Genomic DNA, 15,759 nt, shown 5'->3' with positions numbered 1-15,759 from the left:
ATTAGTCTTGCACTAAATGGCAATGTGTGACCATGATGGCAAATATGTTAAGTTATATGTTAGGCAAAACATGGACTTATATGAAAAATTTAACTTATCTCCAAGTCCAAAAGGGGCCATAATTCAGTCAAAATAGTTGACAGAGTTATGTACTCTTGCCTACAGATGGAAATCATGTTGATAAACTAGTGTTAAAAGTTTCAAAGCCACAGTTCAAATAGTTTTGACAAAACGCCGACTTGTAGGAAAAACTGAACAAATTTGAAAGTCCAAAAAGGGCCATAATTCAGTCAAAATAGTTGTCAGAGTTATGTACTCTTGCCTAGAGATGGAAACCATAATGATAAACAAGTGTTTAAAGTTTAAAAGACATATGTCAAATAGTCTTGACAAAACATGGACATATACAAAACAGAACCAGTTTACAAGTTCAAAAAGGGCCATAATTCAGCCAAAAAAGAGGAGAGAGTTACGTACTCTTGCCTATTGATAGAGACTATTATACTGAACAAGATATAAAAGTTTCAAAGCCATATGTCAAACACTTTACACAAAATATAAACTGGTACGAAAAACTTAACCAAGATTTCTAAGTCAAAAGGGGCCATAATTCAGTCAAAATGCTTGATGGAGTTATGTACTCTTGCCTACAACTGGATATTGTGATGGTAAACAAGTGTTGAAAGTTTCAAAGCTTTATCTCAAAAGACTTTGTCAAAATGTGGACTGGTACGAAAAACTTAACCAGGATTTCTAAGTCAAAAAGGGCCATAATTCAGTCAAAATGCTTGATGGAGTTATGTACTCTTGCCTACAACTGGACATGGTGATGGTAAACAAGTGTTGAAAGTTTCAAAGCTTTATCTCAAAAGACTTTGTCAAAATATGAACTGGTACGAAAAACTTAACCAAGATTTCTAAGTCAAAAGGGGCCATAATTCAGTCAAAATGCTTGACAGAGTTATGTACTCTTGCCTATAACTGGACATGGTGATGGTAAACAAGTGTTGAAAGTTTCAAAGCTTTATCTCAAAAGACTTTGTCAAAATATGAACTGGTACGAAAAACTTAACCAAGATTTCTAAGTCAAAAGGGGCCATAATTCAGTCAAAATGCTTGACAGAGTTATGTACTCTTGCCTATAACTGGACATGATGATGGTAAACAAGTGTTGAAAGTTTCAAAGCTTTATCTCAAAAGACTTTGTCAAAATGTGGACTGGTACGAAAAACTTAACCAGGGTGTGACGCCGACGCCGACGCCGACGCCGTGGTGAGTAGGATAGCTCTACTTATTCTTCGAATAGTCGAGCTAAAAATGCAGATTTATTTGTCCCCTTTCTACAGAACACAACAAATTGGTTTCTTCTGATTTAAGAATATGAGTACTGTGATAACAAAATGTTTTGTGAATTAATTGAATATTATGAATGTAAAGTAACCTTAATCAGATAACTCTTAATTTAGCAAAAAATGACAAAGGATATATCATGCGAGACAATAAGTATTTTTGCCTGTTCTATAAAACCGTTTTCATCTTTCTGTGTTTTCACAACATCTCTTATTACCTCAACTATCATATCTGATGAAGTCTGAAAAATAAAAAGAATTTTTTAACATCAGTGTTAAGTTAACAAGAGCTGTCCATAAGACAGCCAAGCTCAACTATTCGAAATATTGTCACAGAAGCAGGAAATTATTACCCAAAATGTTAAATATCAAAAGAGTTTTAAGTTCAAAAGGGGACATAATTTGACCAAAGTGCTTATCAGAGTTATGGGACTTGATGCTATCAACTAGTTTTATAACCCCGAAGAAACATGTTAAGTTTCAATTCCATATCTGCATTAGTTTTGGAGATAGTAACTTGCATGTAAAACTTTAACCAGAATTTTCTAAGTCCAAAAGAGGGCATAATTTGCTCAAAATACATGTTAGAGTTATAGAACTTGACCCAGTGAGGTTGGTAATTGACCTAGAAAAAGAATAAATAAGTTTCAAAGCTTAGTATGCCTTTTGGTAAAAGCTGTATGTACTTGCACGCAAAACTTTAACCAGGATTTTCTAAGTCCAAAAGGGGGCATATAAATTAGCCCAAAATACATGTCAGAGTTATGGGACTTACTTATATCAACTAGTTTTAAAACCCCGAAGACACATGTGAAGTTTCAATTCAATATCTGCATTAGTTTTGGAGATAGTAACTTGCATGTAAAACTTTAACCAGGATTTTTTAAGTCCAAAAAGGGGCATAATTTGCCGAAAATACATGTCAGAGTTATGGGACTTGACCCAGTGAGGTAGGTAATTGATCTAGAAAAAGAAAAAATAAGTTTCAAATCTATATGCCTTTTAGTAATAGCTGTATGTACTTGCAAGCAAAACTTTACCCAGAATTTTCTAAGTCCAAAAGGGGGCATAATTTGGCCAAAATGAAGGTCAGAGTTATGGGACTTGGTGCTATCAACTAGTTTTATAAGCCCGAAGACACATGTGCAGTTTCAATTCAATATTTGCATTAGTTTTGGAGATAGTGACTTGCATGTAAAACTTTAACCAGAATTTTCTAAGTCCAAAAGGGGGCATAATTTGCTCAAAATACATGTTAGAGTTATGGAACTTGACCCAGTGAGGTTGGCAATTGACCTAGAAAAAGAATAAATAAGTTTCAAAGCTATATGCCTTTAAATGATAGCTGTATGTACTTGCATGCAAAAACTTAACCAAGGTGTGACGCTGATGCCAGGGTGAGTAGAATAGCTAGACTATTCTTTGAATAGTCGAGCTAAAAATGAAATAAAGATGATCGCATGCCTTATATAAATCATAAGAAATAACAACAACATATTAACCATTAACCTGCTGGCGGCAAGGGATAATGCCTTTGCGACCAGTGGAGACCAAGATCAGCCTACATGTCCATGCAGGCTGATCATGGTCTCCGCTGTTCGCTATCCAGTCAGTAAATTTTCAGTGAACAACCCTTCTAAAAATAAATAGCATTGCCCAAATTGAATGATGGACCAGTCCATTTTAAAATTTAGCAGGCTAAAGGTTCAAATGCTAAAAAACAAAATTCCAGCATGCAGCTTAAATTTAGCAAATTAATTACTATTTCATTTCTCCCAAAGAATCACATGATTCTCATATATGAGCCATCCATGGGATAATTTTGTTGACTGCATAATTTCACTTGGTGGACCCCATAGAGATCAAATGTTTATTACCAGCATCCAAATAAGTGTGAAGCATATCAGCATCTAAGAATATTTTGTTTTCATGCCACTCACTAGTATACACTTATGAATGATTTTTCTGTTCAACTGTTAAAACTATAAATTTTTAAAATGGTTTTGACTATTGACTATATTCAGTATGTGTTTTATTACAAGACCACAGAATTTAATTTTCTCTATTTTTCTTCCCATTTTTGGCTCATAGAGCAAACATGTGATGAAAACAGACTGATCATATAGTACAAATTATAGACTAGGGATTTATATGAGGAGTCATGAAATCGCATCTACTAGACTAGTAGTACTCATGACATATTTAGACAAGAGCACCGCCTTGCGGGTGCTGACGCTCATCTGATTTTTTTTGTGTAATAGAAATATTGTCCTACCCATGATTTTCTAAGTCTAAAAAGGGCCATCATTCTTGCAAAAAGCAGGATAGAGTTATGTTTCTTGATGTACAGTGTCCACTTATGATGGTGAAAAACTGTTGCAAGTATTAAAGCAATAGCTTTGATAGTTTATGAGAAAAGTTGACTTAAACATAATACTCAACCAAGAAAATGATTTTTAAGTCCAAAAGGGGCAATAATTATTGCAAAAATCAGGATGGAGTTACGCTGCTTGCTGTACAGGGTCAGCTTATGATGGTGAACAAGTGTTGCAAGTTTCAAAGCAATAGCTTTGATAGTTTAAGAGAAAAAGTTGACCTAAACATAAAACTTAACCAAGAAATCTGATATTTTCTAAGTCCAAAAGGGGCCATAAATCTTGCAAAAAGCAGGATGGAGTTATGTTTCTTGCTGTACAGGGTCAACTTATGATGGTGAACAAGTGTTGCAAGTTTTAAAGCAATAGCTTTGATAGTTTAGGATAAAAGCTGACCTAAACATAAAACTTAACCAAGAAAACTGATTTTCTAAGTCCAAAAGGGGCAATAAATCTTGCAAAAAGCAAGATGGAGTTATGTTTCTTGCTGTACAGGGTCAGCTTATGATGGTGAACAAGTATTCCAAGTTTCAAAGCAATAGCTTTGACAGTTTGGGAGAAAAGTTGACCTAAACATAAAACTTAACCAAGAAATCTGATATTTTCTAAGTACAAAAGGGGCCATAAATCTTGCAAAAAGCAAGATGGAGTTATGTTTCTTGCTATACAGGGTCAGCTTATGATGGTGAACAAGTATTCCAAGTTTCAAAGCAATAGCTTTGATAGTTTAGGAGAAAAGCTGACCTAAACATAAAAACTTAACCAGGCGACGCCGACGCCGACGCCGACAACCGCTCAAGTGATGACAATAACTCATCATTTTTTTTCAAAAAATCAGATGAGCTAATAAAATTAATGGTCCTGTGAAAATGTTTAACCTTCAGCCTTAGCTTCCGGCAAGTGAGTATGCCTCTGCGACCAGTGCAGACCAGGATCAGCCTGCACATCCATGCAGTCTGATCATGGTCTGCACTGGTCGCTATTCAGTCAGTAAATTTTCAGTATACACTCCTTCCGATAATAAATGGCACTGCCCAGACTGAAAGATGGAAATTTATTAGTCCATTTTGGAAATTTAGCAGGGTAAAGGTTAATTGGTATTGCTGTATTCTTTACTATAATTAGTTCATAACCATCCTAATAACTTCCTCACATACAAGACTGGGATTTCAAACCCACAGCAACTGGGAGGCAAAGGACATAACTGACTAACTGTCAAAGCTCTTTTTAACTACCTGGCCAATTATGAAGGGCAATATAAGACGACATACCTCTACAACATGAACAAGGTGTTTAAGGTATACAAGAAGGAGGCCTGTGATTGGTTCAGCATGTTGGTAGTTGTTCTGTAGGTTCTTTATCAGCCTGTCATGATGCACTGAAATAACAAGTTTATACATCAAATAGCCAGCGTCTAGATTTTACCTTAAGTTTATACTCATCATCAAGTAGTTTTGTTTTTCATCTGGCTGACTTGGAGCAGAAATAAGGCTCCAAAGTCCCAATGGCAAATAGTAAAATAGTATGTCTCCCCTCAGTTTCAAAGCTGAAATTCCGAAAAGTTAAAAAAGCAAAAACCTTCCAAATTCTGATGTTTTACAATGTATTTTTTCCCAATTATAAGGCCTTGACCCCATTGCCAAATCAGTGAAGTAGCACATCTGACAAGCTTAACTTGTAATGAGGATTTTCACTTGCTAATATAGTTTGGTTGAATTCTGGTGAGGAAGATTATGTGCATACTGAAAGCAAGCCAGATATCCAATCAATTTGACTGATACATATTTATTTTACTGGTGTGCCTAAGGTTCCCAAATCCATTGAAATTAACTTGTATTTTACCATAGTTTGTATCATACATCAGCCCATAATATCGCCAAAATGCATGTCACAGTTATGGGACTTAATGCTTAATCACCTAGTTTTATAACCACAAAGACACATGTGAAGTTTCAATTCAATATCTGCATTAGTTTTGGTGAGTTTTGAAGAACTTGCAAGCAATACTTTAACCAGGATTTTCTAAGTCCAAAAGGGGGCATAATTTGGTAAAATTACATGTCAGAGTTATGGGACTTGACACAGTAAGATTAGTAATTGACCTAGAAAAAGAAAAAAAGATTTCAAAGCAATATGCCTTTAAATGATAGCTATACTTTAACCAAGGTAAGACGTCAAGGCCAACACAGGCGCTGATATCAGGGTGAGTACAATAGCTCGGACTATTCTTCTAATAGTCCAGCTAAAAACAAGCTGAATATATCAGTATATAAATAAATCCGTGAAACCAAAATTTGTAGTCCTGTTTGGCACCATATAACCTATACTGTGTTGGTGTGCCATAAAACCCAAATAAATAAATTTAAATAGTCATTGCCCTTTGTTACAAAATTTTGTCTCTATTTAAAAAAACTTTTTTCTAAACATTTTAAGGGTAAACAGTTTCGGTCCAATGTTCTTATGGCAGGTAGAGACATGTTTATAAATACTGTTTTAAGTTAAAGACTGGTAGAATATTATGTTTTAAATAATTAAAACTTACACCCATTGCCTTATGAGATAGAAATCATTAATTCATAAAGTTAATGAATTTGACAATTAACATTAATCATTTAGGAATAAGCATTAACTTTGACATTTAGCATTAAGTATATGGCATAAAACATTTGGTATGTAGCATTTAGCATTAAGAAATTGGCATTTTGCTTTTAATACTAGAATTTAGTATTAAAAAATTAGCATTTAGCATTAAATATTTGACAAAAAAATGCAATAAAAATCATAGGTCACCGGTATCGAAAAAGTGTTATCTGCCCTTAAAAACGGCATTTCCCCCAAAAATGATGTTTTCAAGGTCAGATAACTCTTTTTCAAATCCGGTGACCTATGATTTTTATTGCATTTTTTTTGTTTCTTAGATGATTGTCCTTCAATATCCAAAGTTTAAAGAAATTCTGTTATTGGGAAAATTTTCGCCCATATACAGGGAATTCTAGCGTACGCCTTTAAAATAAACGTTCATAAGCGCTGAATTATTAATTGCTAATGCAAACTTACTTCCAACTTCCATTCTGTCTTCCACATTTTCCTTTAGTTTTCCAATGTAGACTATGCGATGAACCAGATTTTTCTGAAAATATTTGAGTAAAAATTCAGTAAAAGACAAATAATTACAAAAACTGTAAAATAAAATGCTCAACACTGTGTCACCTACCGCTGTGTCAAATTCTTCCAATTTTCTAATAATTAGGATAAGAAAACATGACCTCTACTTTGACACAGAAAACTGATAACCATTATCATGAAATATTCCTCAAAATAATTCTGTACCATTCTACTTGAACCACCCTCAGCTGAGTCAAAACATGACAACTCAAAAAAACTCTTCTTGGGCCAATCCCAGGTCCGTTCCTGTGGTTTCTTGGCTTTTCTGCGCCGGTCAGGGCTCCTAGATTTTGGCCTTTGTCTTTCCTGGTCCGTAGTATCATTTTTCTCCTCTTCTTTATTTGCTTTCTCAATCTCAGGCTGACTCAATTTTTCTGCCATTGTTAGCAAGTTTTCAGTGTCTCCTTTTACTCAATATTGATTGTTGTACAAATTGTTTTAAAAAACACTTTTTTATGTTAAAACTGAATCCTTATGTTTCAACAACTTTCAAATCCAATGAATATACCAGTCAAGTTCAAATGTAAATATATTTGCTTTTTTACGTTTTTCTTTGGAATTAGCCACAAATGCAGTTGTTTTTTACAAAGTCAAAAATGAGAGAAAAATTGTTAAATTATATTCCTTTGCTAATGCAATCACTTTCAGAGGTAAGCTAAACCACCTTATCACTTGTAAAACAACCTCTTTGACAACGGGTGATAATATTTCAATCGGCCAGATAAACTTTCAATAATGTTTCATTCCATGTTGACATAGATTAATCTACAGCTATTCAAATAACAATATCTTAAACAAATCCAGGCATGGCATTCCAAGTGCTTGCAAAATTAACATGCAACTGCACATGTGCTGGTGAAATCTTTATCACGGATTTTCTATGCATTAATATTATTCAAACTCCACTGAAATATTATACTTTTTTCAAAAAAAAAAAAAAATTTGTATCAGACAAAGACATGAAGTGCTTTGTATTAAACAAATATTAGGTGTCTATTTGAACAATTGGATTAGCTACAATAAAACTTGAACAGTGCATTAGAAACGTGTGATTTATTACATAGGATTTCAGTAAAACAAATAAAAACTGAAGCTACTTTATTTGATGAGAAATATGATTAAGTGTAATCAGACCGCTAACTTTAAAATGTGGAAAATGTGACATTTTATATGAATCCCATTTCCAAACCTCAAATGTGCCACATTAAAAGAAAGGAACGGAACAAAGATCAATCTAGTGGTAAGTTTGTTTTTATTGAATCAAAAAATTACAACTTTTAACTTTGTCATTAAAAGTATTGTATCATAGCACATCTTAAAGTTTCACACTTACGATTTTAAAAAGTATTTAATTAAACTATGTTATAATTAGAAATTTACTACTAACAAATTATTTTTAAAAATTCACTGAAAATTTATGGGTTTAGTGGGTTTCACCAACATTAAAATTCATATCAGATTCACTAAGAAAGATGCTAAAAGGGACTTCAAGCTTAATTAACAGACTGACCATGCTAAAAGCCAGCTACACACTTCCTTATATAAAATTTGACCCCATGTGTTAAGTGTGACTCAGACTTGAGGGCACAGTAAGGAGTGAAAAAAGATTTGAGGTCAGCCATCTTCAAACTACTAGGCCAAGGAAAAAATTCTTACATTTTAAACATTTCATTCAGTTTGTATAAATATGCCAAACTTTTCCAAACATCAAAAGAAGGTTATATTAATAACCATGTTCTACATCTACAGAATACTGAAGACTGCACAATCAATACTGATTTTATGGCAGGGGACTGAGACAAAATTATAAGAGCATTACTGCCTTGTGTCCTGTAAATTCTTGTAGCCACTTCCATTTTTAAAAAATTCTATTGTAATAAGATTTTGATTGCAGCTATTTTGTGAACACTTGTACCTATGGTACTTTTACATGGCCATCAGACGTAATATACAAACAGCAATTTACTTCCCAAGCACTTCATCATACTTGTCTTCAATTGTGCTATTGTATGCTCCTTATAATACTTGAAACAAGATTACTAAGAAATGGGCATAACTCAAGAGGACTCAATACTCAAACACGGAAGTCAAATAATATGTGCATAATTAATTATTCACTTAATGCGAATGATTTATATCATGTTTCGTTTGAATTGTACAAAAACAGGCCTGGAGTACACAAGGTACAGAAGCATAGTTGTAATATTTTTAAATCCAAAAAGGGCACAACACAAGAAAAGGTAATTAGAAATAAAATCCCATCCATATGCACATGCCTACTTCATGCTGATGACATACCGGTGTACCAGTTATTTTTGAAATGGATTGAAACTGTAGGAAAACTTGATTTCACAATGTACCAGTCTGATGTCCTGTTATATTTTTAAGTCCTTAAAAGGGGAATAACTCAAAATTCAATACTTGGACATGGAAGTCTCAATAATGATGTCCCAGGGTTTTTTCTAGCTAATTTGGGAACATAGCCTATACCCCCAAAATTGGGAATTTTGACGCGTAAATGTTCCAAATTGGAAAATATTTAGTCCCATAGGATAAAGTAAGGATGTGTTTAAGCACTTTCTCATACTACCTGTTTCACATTTTAGAACATCTTTAACATACTTCCATTATAAAATTGTCCATAATTTGGTCAATTTTTGTGCAATTTTGATGAATTTTTTTTCAGAATGTAGATTGGGAATTTTTGCACTCATTTTGGGAAAAAAACATACTTTTGGCATTGGGAATATAGCCAAATAACGGCTTTAAAAACGGCCAAAAAACCCCCTTGTGTCCACTTTATGTAGATGAAGTTAAATATCAAGTTTCATTTCAGTTCAATGGAAACTGTAGATGGTGTTGTGTACAAAAGGGGTTAAATTAATTTTGGTAGAACACTGTTACATTAAAAAAAAAAACAAGAGGACGATGATGGTCCTGAATCGCTCACCTGTCCCCACGTGACCCAGTTTTGAACTGAGTATGACGTCGTTTTTTCTATTACTTGACATAGTGACCTAGTTTTTGAGCTCATGTGACCCAGTTTTGAACTTGACCTAGATATCATCAAGATAAAAATTCTGACCAATTTTCATGAAGATCCGTTGAAAAATATGGCCTCTAGAGAGGTCACAAGGTTTTTCTATAATTTGACCTAATGACCTAGTTTTTGAAAGCATGTGACCCAGTTTTAAAGCTGACCTAGATATCATCAAGGTGGACATTCTCGACAATTTTCATGAAGATCTCATGAAATATAGGGCCTCTAGAGAGGTCACAAGGTTTTTCTATTATTTGACCTAATGACCTAGTTTTTGAAAGCACACGACCCAGTTTTGAACTGACCTAGATATCATCAAGATGAACATTTAGACCAATTTTCATGAAGATCCATTGAAAAATATGGCCTCTAGAGAGGTCAAAAGGTTTTTCTAGTTTTAGATCTACTGACCTAGTTTTTGATCACACTTGACCCAGTTTCAAACTTGACCTAGATATCATCAAGACGGACAATCAGACCAACTTTCATACAGATCCCATGAAAAATATGGCCTCTAGAGAGGTCACAAGGTTTTTTTATTATCTGACCTACTGATCTAGTTTTTGAAGGCACATGACCCAGTTTCAAAAGTGACCTACATATCATCAAGATGAACATTCTGACAAACTTTCATACAGATCCCATGAAAAATATGGCCTCTAGAGAGGTCACAAGTTTTTTTTATTATTTGACCTACTGACCTAGTTTTTAACAGCACGTGACCCAGTTTCGAAGCTGACCTAGATATCATCAAGTTGAACATTCTGATTAATTCTCATGTAGATCCATTCAAGAGCATGTCCTCTAGAGAGGTCACAAGGTTTTTCTATTTTTAGACCTACTGACCTAGTTTTGGACCGCAGTTGATCCAGTTTCAAACTAGATATCATCAAGATGGACATTCATACCAACTTTCATACAGATCCCATAAAAAATATGGCCTCTAGAGAGGTCACAAGGTTTTTTTATTATTTGACCTACTGACCTAGTTTTGAACGCACGTGAACCAGTTTCAAACTTGACCTAGATATCATCAAGATGAACATTCTGACGAACTTTCATGAAGATCCATTGAAAAGTATTGCCTCTAAAGAGGTCACAAGGTTTTTCTATTTTTAGACCTACTGACCTAGTTTTGAAACCCATGTGACCAAGTTTCAAACTTAATCTAGATATCATCAAGATGAACATTCAGACCAACTTTCATACAGATCCCATGAAAAATATGGCCTCTAGAGAGGTCACAAGTTTTTTTAATAATTTGACCTACTGACCTAGTTTTTGAAGGCATGTGACCCAGTTTCAAAACTGACCAAGATATCCTCAAAGTAAACATTCTGACTAACTTTAATGAAGATCCATTGAAAAGTATGGCCTCTAGAGAGGTCACAAGGTTTTTCTATTTTTAGACCTACTGACCTAGTTTTGGACCGCACATGATCCAGTTTCAATCTTGGCCGAGATATCATCAAGATGAACATTCAGACCAATTTTCATACAGATCCCATGAAAAATATGGCCTCTAGAGAGGTCACAAGTTTTTTTATAATTTGTCCTACTGACCTAGTTTTTGATGGCATGTGACCCAGTTTCAAATCTGACCTAGATATCCTCAAAGTAAACATTCTGACTAACTTTCATGAAGATCCATTGAAAAGTATGGCCTCTAGAGAGGTCACAAGGTTTTTCTATTTTTAGACCTACTGACCTAGTTTTGGACCGCACGTGACCCAGTTTCTATCTTGACCTAGATATCATCAAGATGAACATTCTGACAAACTTTCATAAAGATCCCATGAAAAATGACCTATAGAGTGGTCACAAGCAAAAGCTTACGCACGGTTTTTCTTTGTTTGACTCCAATGGCCCGTAAAAGAGGGCCAATTAAGTGCCCCCATTTGAACAAAACTGGGAGAGGACCTTATAATGATACTACAGACCAAGTTTAGTGAAGATCCAACATGTGATTTATAAGAAGAATTTAAGTCCTCTTGTGATTTTTCATTTTTTGTTCTTGTGGTCTCCCTAAAAAGTGACAGAGTGCCCCCATTTGATCAAACTTTGGAGAGCTAAAACAAAGTCTGATGAAAGTCAATCCTGCATTCATAAGAAGACATCACTTAAAGTTTGATAGATATATGCTGGCTTTGTTTTGGCAATACAGTGCATTTATGGTAACAAAAACAATCATTATTTAAAGAAATTTACACTAAGTCTTGTAAACGTGAGTAATGAACCATATCTTGCACATTACAGCCAGTATCCTTTTGGTAAGCACCCCTTTTAACAGTGAATGGTACTGTCCAAATTGGAAGATGGACAAGTTCATTATAGAAATTTAGTGCAGTAATGGTTAATGTAACTTGATGCAGCGACTAATAATACGTACTGCTCTAGCTGTCATTGGAAGGAGTCAGTGGCTCAATGGATAGCAAGCTGGACCACTATGTCAACTGTCCAGACATGATTCCCATTCATGACTAATCTCCTGACTAGTGTTCAGTGCTGATGATTTACTTAAATTGGTTATCGTTTCTGGCATTATCTGGTAGAAAGTGGCTAGGGGTCCAGTAACCAGAGTCTAGAGGTCGCGTAATCAATATACATGTACTATAATGTTCTGTATTACTGGTGTACTATAATGATAATTGCTGGGAAAAAATATGAATTGTCATAAAGTTGCTGTTATTATGTATTTTTTCGTAAACATTTTTATAAATTATATAGAGCTCTCACATGGGGTTGAAGACATACTGAATTTGAAATTTTAACGGTGATTTTAATTTGACACCACTATCTACTCAAGCAGTATAACAACAATTTTTGAGCATGATCCAAGCCCAAAATACAAAAGAAAAGTAAAAGTTTAAAATTTCTAATCCTTCAGTCCCAAGAAAAACAGGAACTTGATAAAATCTCCCATTATGACAAATAAACTGCTGATTACTATTAATAATTTATCGAATTCGCAATACTATTTTTTTCTTGGGAGTTAAATCAATTATAATACCACTTTCTGCAAATCCCGGCTGTACATATTCCAGGGTAACTGTGGAAAAACTGCAGACAAATACAAAACTTTCATGGAAAAGTCACCTGTTATGTAACATGTCCAGAGTGGTTGCAAATATTTTCCACAGGCATCTCTGGAAATCACTCTGGACATCTTTCAAAATGTTTATGGAATGTTCACGGACACTGCGGAAAAGTAGCACTTAAAAAAATTTCTGGTTCTTTTAACAGTCAGGGGTGTAACTGTTTTAAGTTATGTAACCTATTTCAGTTACTTTTTCAAACATTTTATAACCTGTATTATAGTTATAAAATATAGTAAACTCAGGTAAGTTATTCAAAAAAAGTCTTTTTGCTGTTCTCACAAAGTGACCTTTAAAGTGAAATTAGTAGCAAACTGGGGTTAATCAAATTCTCTTTTAGTCTGATCATGACCTGATAAGCATAATGGGATGTTAAGAGTATTATAGTTTTAAAACTTTTGCTTAAAACTTTATCAGCCTTTCGTAAAACATTTTACTGCATAGCTGGAAAGATAAAAGTTCAAGGATTCAGGAAATAATTGCATTAGTCTCATTCAAAATGAGGAATTGGTACAGGAGGGCTTTGTAATATTTTATGATAACTGAAACAAGTTATGAAAGTATAAACAATAACTCAAATGGGTTATAAACTGCGATAACTCGAAACAGTTACACCCCTGACTGTTTAACTCTGGAAAATAACAATTAGCATCAGACTGGGAATACCATGTGATCAAGTTCAGCCAATTAGATTACCTCATCTTACATTTAGAGAAATTTTCAAAATGTGTAACTGGAAGTCTGATGTAAACAAGTTATGTAGAAATTAGTGAAACTTTATTATGTGAGGTAATTCAGTTCCAAGTTAATAATTTAAGGATTCTATAAATTACTGAAGTAACCCTTACAGAACAAGCCTTCTCCGGTGAATTGAAAGTTAATAGAAAGTTTAAATGGAGCTATTCACAGCTGCAGTTCGCTGTTCATTCACCGCATCCGGTTAATGATTGGCGATCAAACTTCTTTTTTAACATTCTATTCACCGCAGACTCCAGTGTTCGCTTCTTATTCACCGCAGGACTTGGTATTTTAAATATATTGTATCATTAATTCACTTTCTATTCACTGGAGAAACTTGAATTTCATGATTTGTAAATAAAATAGCTGCACTCGTTTTGGCGGCAAAATGCTTTGTATAGTTTGAAATTCTGGACCATGCACAGCACAGCAGATTTATGTGAATAGCATGGTGTCAGCTACAGTAAGTGCTTTTTTAATTGTCTATGATATACACAAGGCATGTCAAAAGTAAAATGTGATATTTTTTTTTTCAATTTATTTGATTCATGTAATTCTAAACTGCAGACTTATTTTTGTCATCAGTTTCCATGACTTTGATTTTTTGTGTATGTAAATGTATAGAGGTTTTCAGCTAACTCTAGCTTATCGTCAAGCCCACTTGCGTTGAGCTTGATATAGTCACCACTTTTGGCGTTTTGGTGTATGTGTGTCCGTGCGTGCGTGCATCCAATATTTTTCTGGACCATAATTTTGACATGCATGGACCAATCTTGTTTATATTTTGCACGACTGTTAACTTCAATGATAAAGTGTGTCACGCGCAAACCCCATGTTCCTATCTCAAAGGTCAAGGTCACAGTTGGAGGTCAAAGGTCAAATTGAAGTTTGTCCGGAGCATTTCTTCTTCATGCATGATGGGATTTTGATGTATTTTGGCATGAATGTTCACCATTATGTGACGGAGTGTCATACGCAAGAATCAGGTCCCTAGGTTCAAGGTCAAGGTCACACTTCACAGACCGCTGGTGGGCTTGACATTCTGCCCTACAAGATGAAAGCTTTCTGCAGACAGTTCGCAGATCATTCACTGCAGAATGTTCGCAGCTCATTCACCGCAGACAGTTCGCAGCTCATTCACTGCAGACCTCATTTGCATGTGAAAAGTTAATGAAAAGTTAATGGTCCCAACTTCATTCACTTTCTATTAACCAATCATTCACCAACCATTCACCGCATCCATTCACCACAGACCATTTTTTTCTGTAAGGGTAAGTTTGTTTACATAATTGACCAGCGAAACAATACATATATTTGTATTTATTCTAATTAAACACATGCATGTATCTTTGTGTATCAGTCATTACATAGCAATTACACAATGACTGCTTTAGTAACCAATTTAAAGGCTTCACAAATATTTTATAAATAATACTCCGGAATCACTCAGGAAAATTGTCCATGGAAAGTACTCTGGAAATCCCTGGACATTTTTCCGCAGTATTCCATATCCAACTCTGGAAAGTTTGTCCGAATACTCCGGAGTCTGGACTTCCATGGAAATTCACAGACATTCCATGGAAACCTCTGGAATTTTCTCACCCGGGATATTTGCGTTACATCCGGTCTCCCTGTATTAAATTTTTGCATGGACTACAATGTGCAGTGCTACCTACTGGAAACAAATTTGACCTACTTTGAAAGCTGATTGTAACATTTCACACCTTATTCAGGAAAATGTAGGTTTATCATTTTTAAATGCCCTCACCGGTCATTTGACAAAGTAAAATCGGTAATAAATGTGATTTGATGAAATCATCCTTTCACTGTCTTAAATTTACAATGCAACTTGAATTCAGGTAATGTCTTACTTTTAATAATTTGGGGTCTAATAAATTTTACACGTTTAAAGGAAGCACTTAATTAAGTAGGATGCCGTACCACAAAACTAGAATTTACTCCCGTGGTAAACAAGAGGGCCAAGATGGCCCTAGGTC

General features: G+C 34.6%; 2 protein-coding genes across 4 annotated transcripts in view; one reads left to right on the top strand and one right to left on the bottom strand.

The window, feature by feature from the left end:
- LOC123563263 (testis-expressed protein 47-like) overlaps positions 1 to 15,759 on the bottom strand; it is a 35,513-nt gene that overhangs the window by 15,048 nt on the left and 4,706 nt on the right. For 2 of the 3 annotated variants that reach the window (XM_053530565.1, XM_053530569.1), the window contains exons 1-4: positions 7,055 to 7,657; positions 6,782 to 6,854; positions 4,996 to 5,102; positions 1,482 to 1,591 (exon numbers count right to left, since the gene is read on the bottom strand). In XM_053530565.1, the coding sequence (XP_053386540.1) occupies positions 1,482 to 1,591; positions 4,996 to 5,102; positions 6,782 to 6,854; positions 7,055 to 7,270 (506 nt within the window). In that variant the 5' untranslated portion in view covers positions 7,271 to 7,657. Of the gene's footprint in view, positions 1 to 1,481; positions 1,592 to 4,995; positions 5,103 to 6,781; positions 6,855 to 7,054; positions 7,658 to 15,759 lie in introns of those variants that run through there. The other variant, XM_053530573.1, reaches the window with a different exon arrangement.
- LOC123563262 (G patch domain and ankyrin repeat-containing protein 1-like) overlaps positions 7,897 to 15,759 on the top strand; it is a 36,069-nt gene continuing 28,206 nt past the window's right edge. Inside the window, exon 1 of the mRNA XM_045355964.2 lies at positions 7,897 to 8,129. The gene's annotated coding sequence lies outside the window, so the exon portion shown is untranslated. The remainder of the gene's footprint in view (positions 8,130 to 15,759) is intronic.

The sequence above is a fragment of the Mercenaria mercenaria genome, chromosome 2 (genome assembly GCF_021730395.1).
Source record: "Mercenaria mercenaria strain notata chromosome 2, MADL_Memer_1, whole genome shotgun sequence".
Lineage (NCBI taxonomy): Eukaryota > Metazoa > Mollusca > Bivalvia > Venerida > Veneridae > Mercenaria > Mercenaria mercenaria.
The sequence above is the reverse complement of the archived record's forward strand: the minus strand, read 5'-3'. Positions and strand labels throughout refer to the sequence as shown.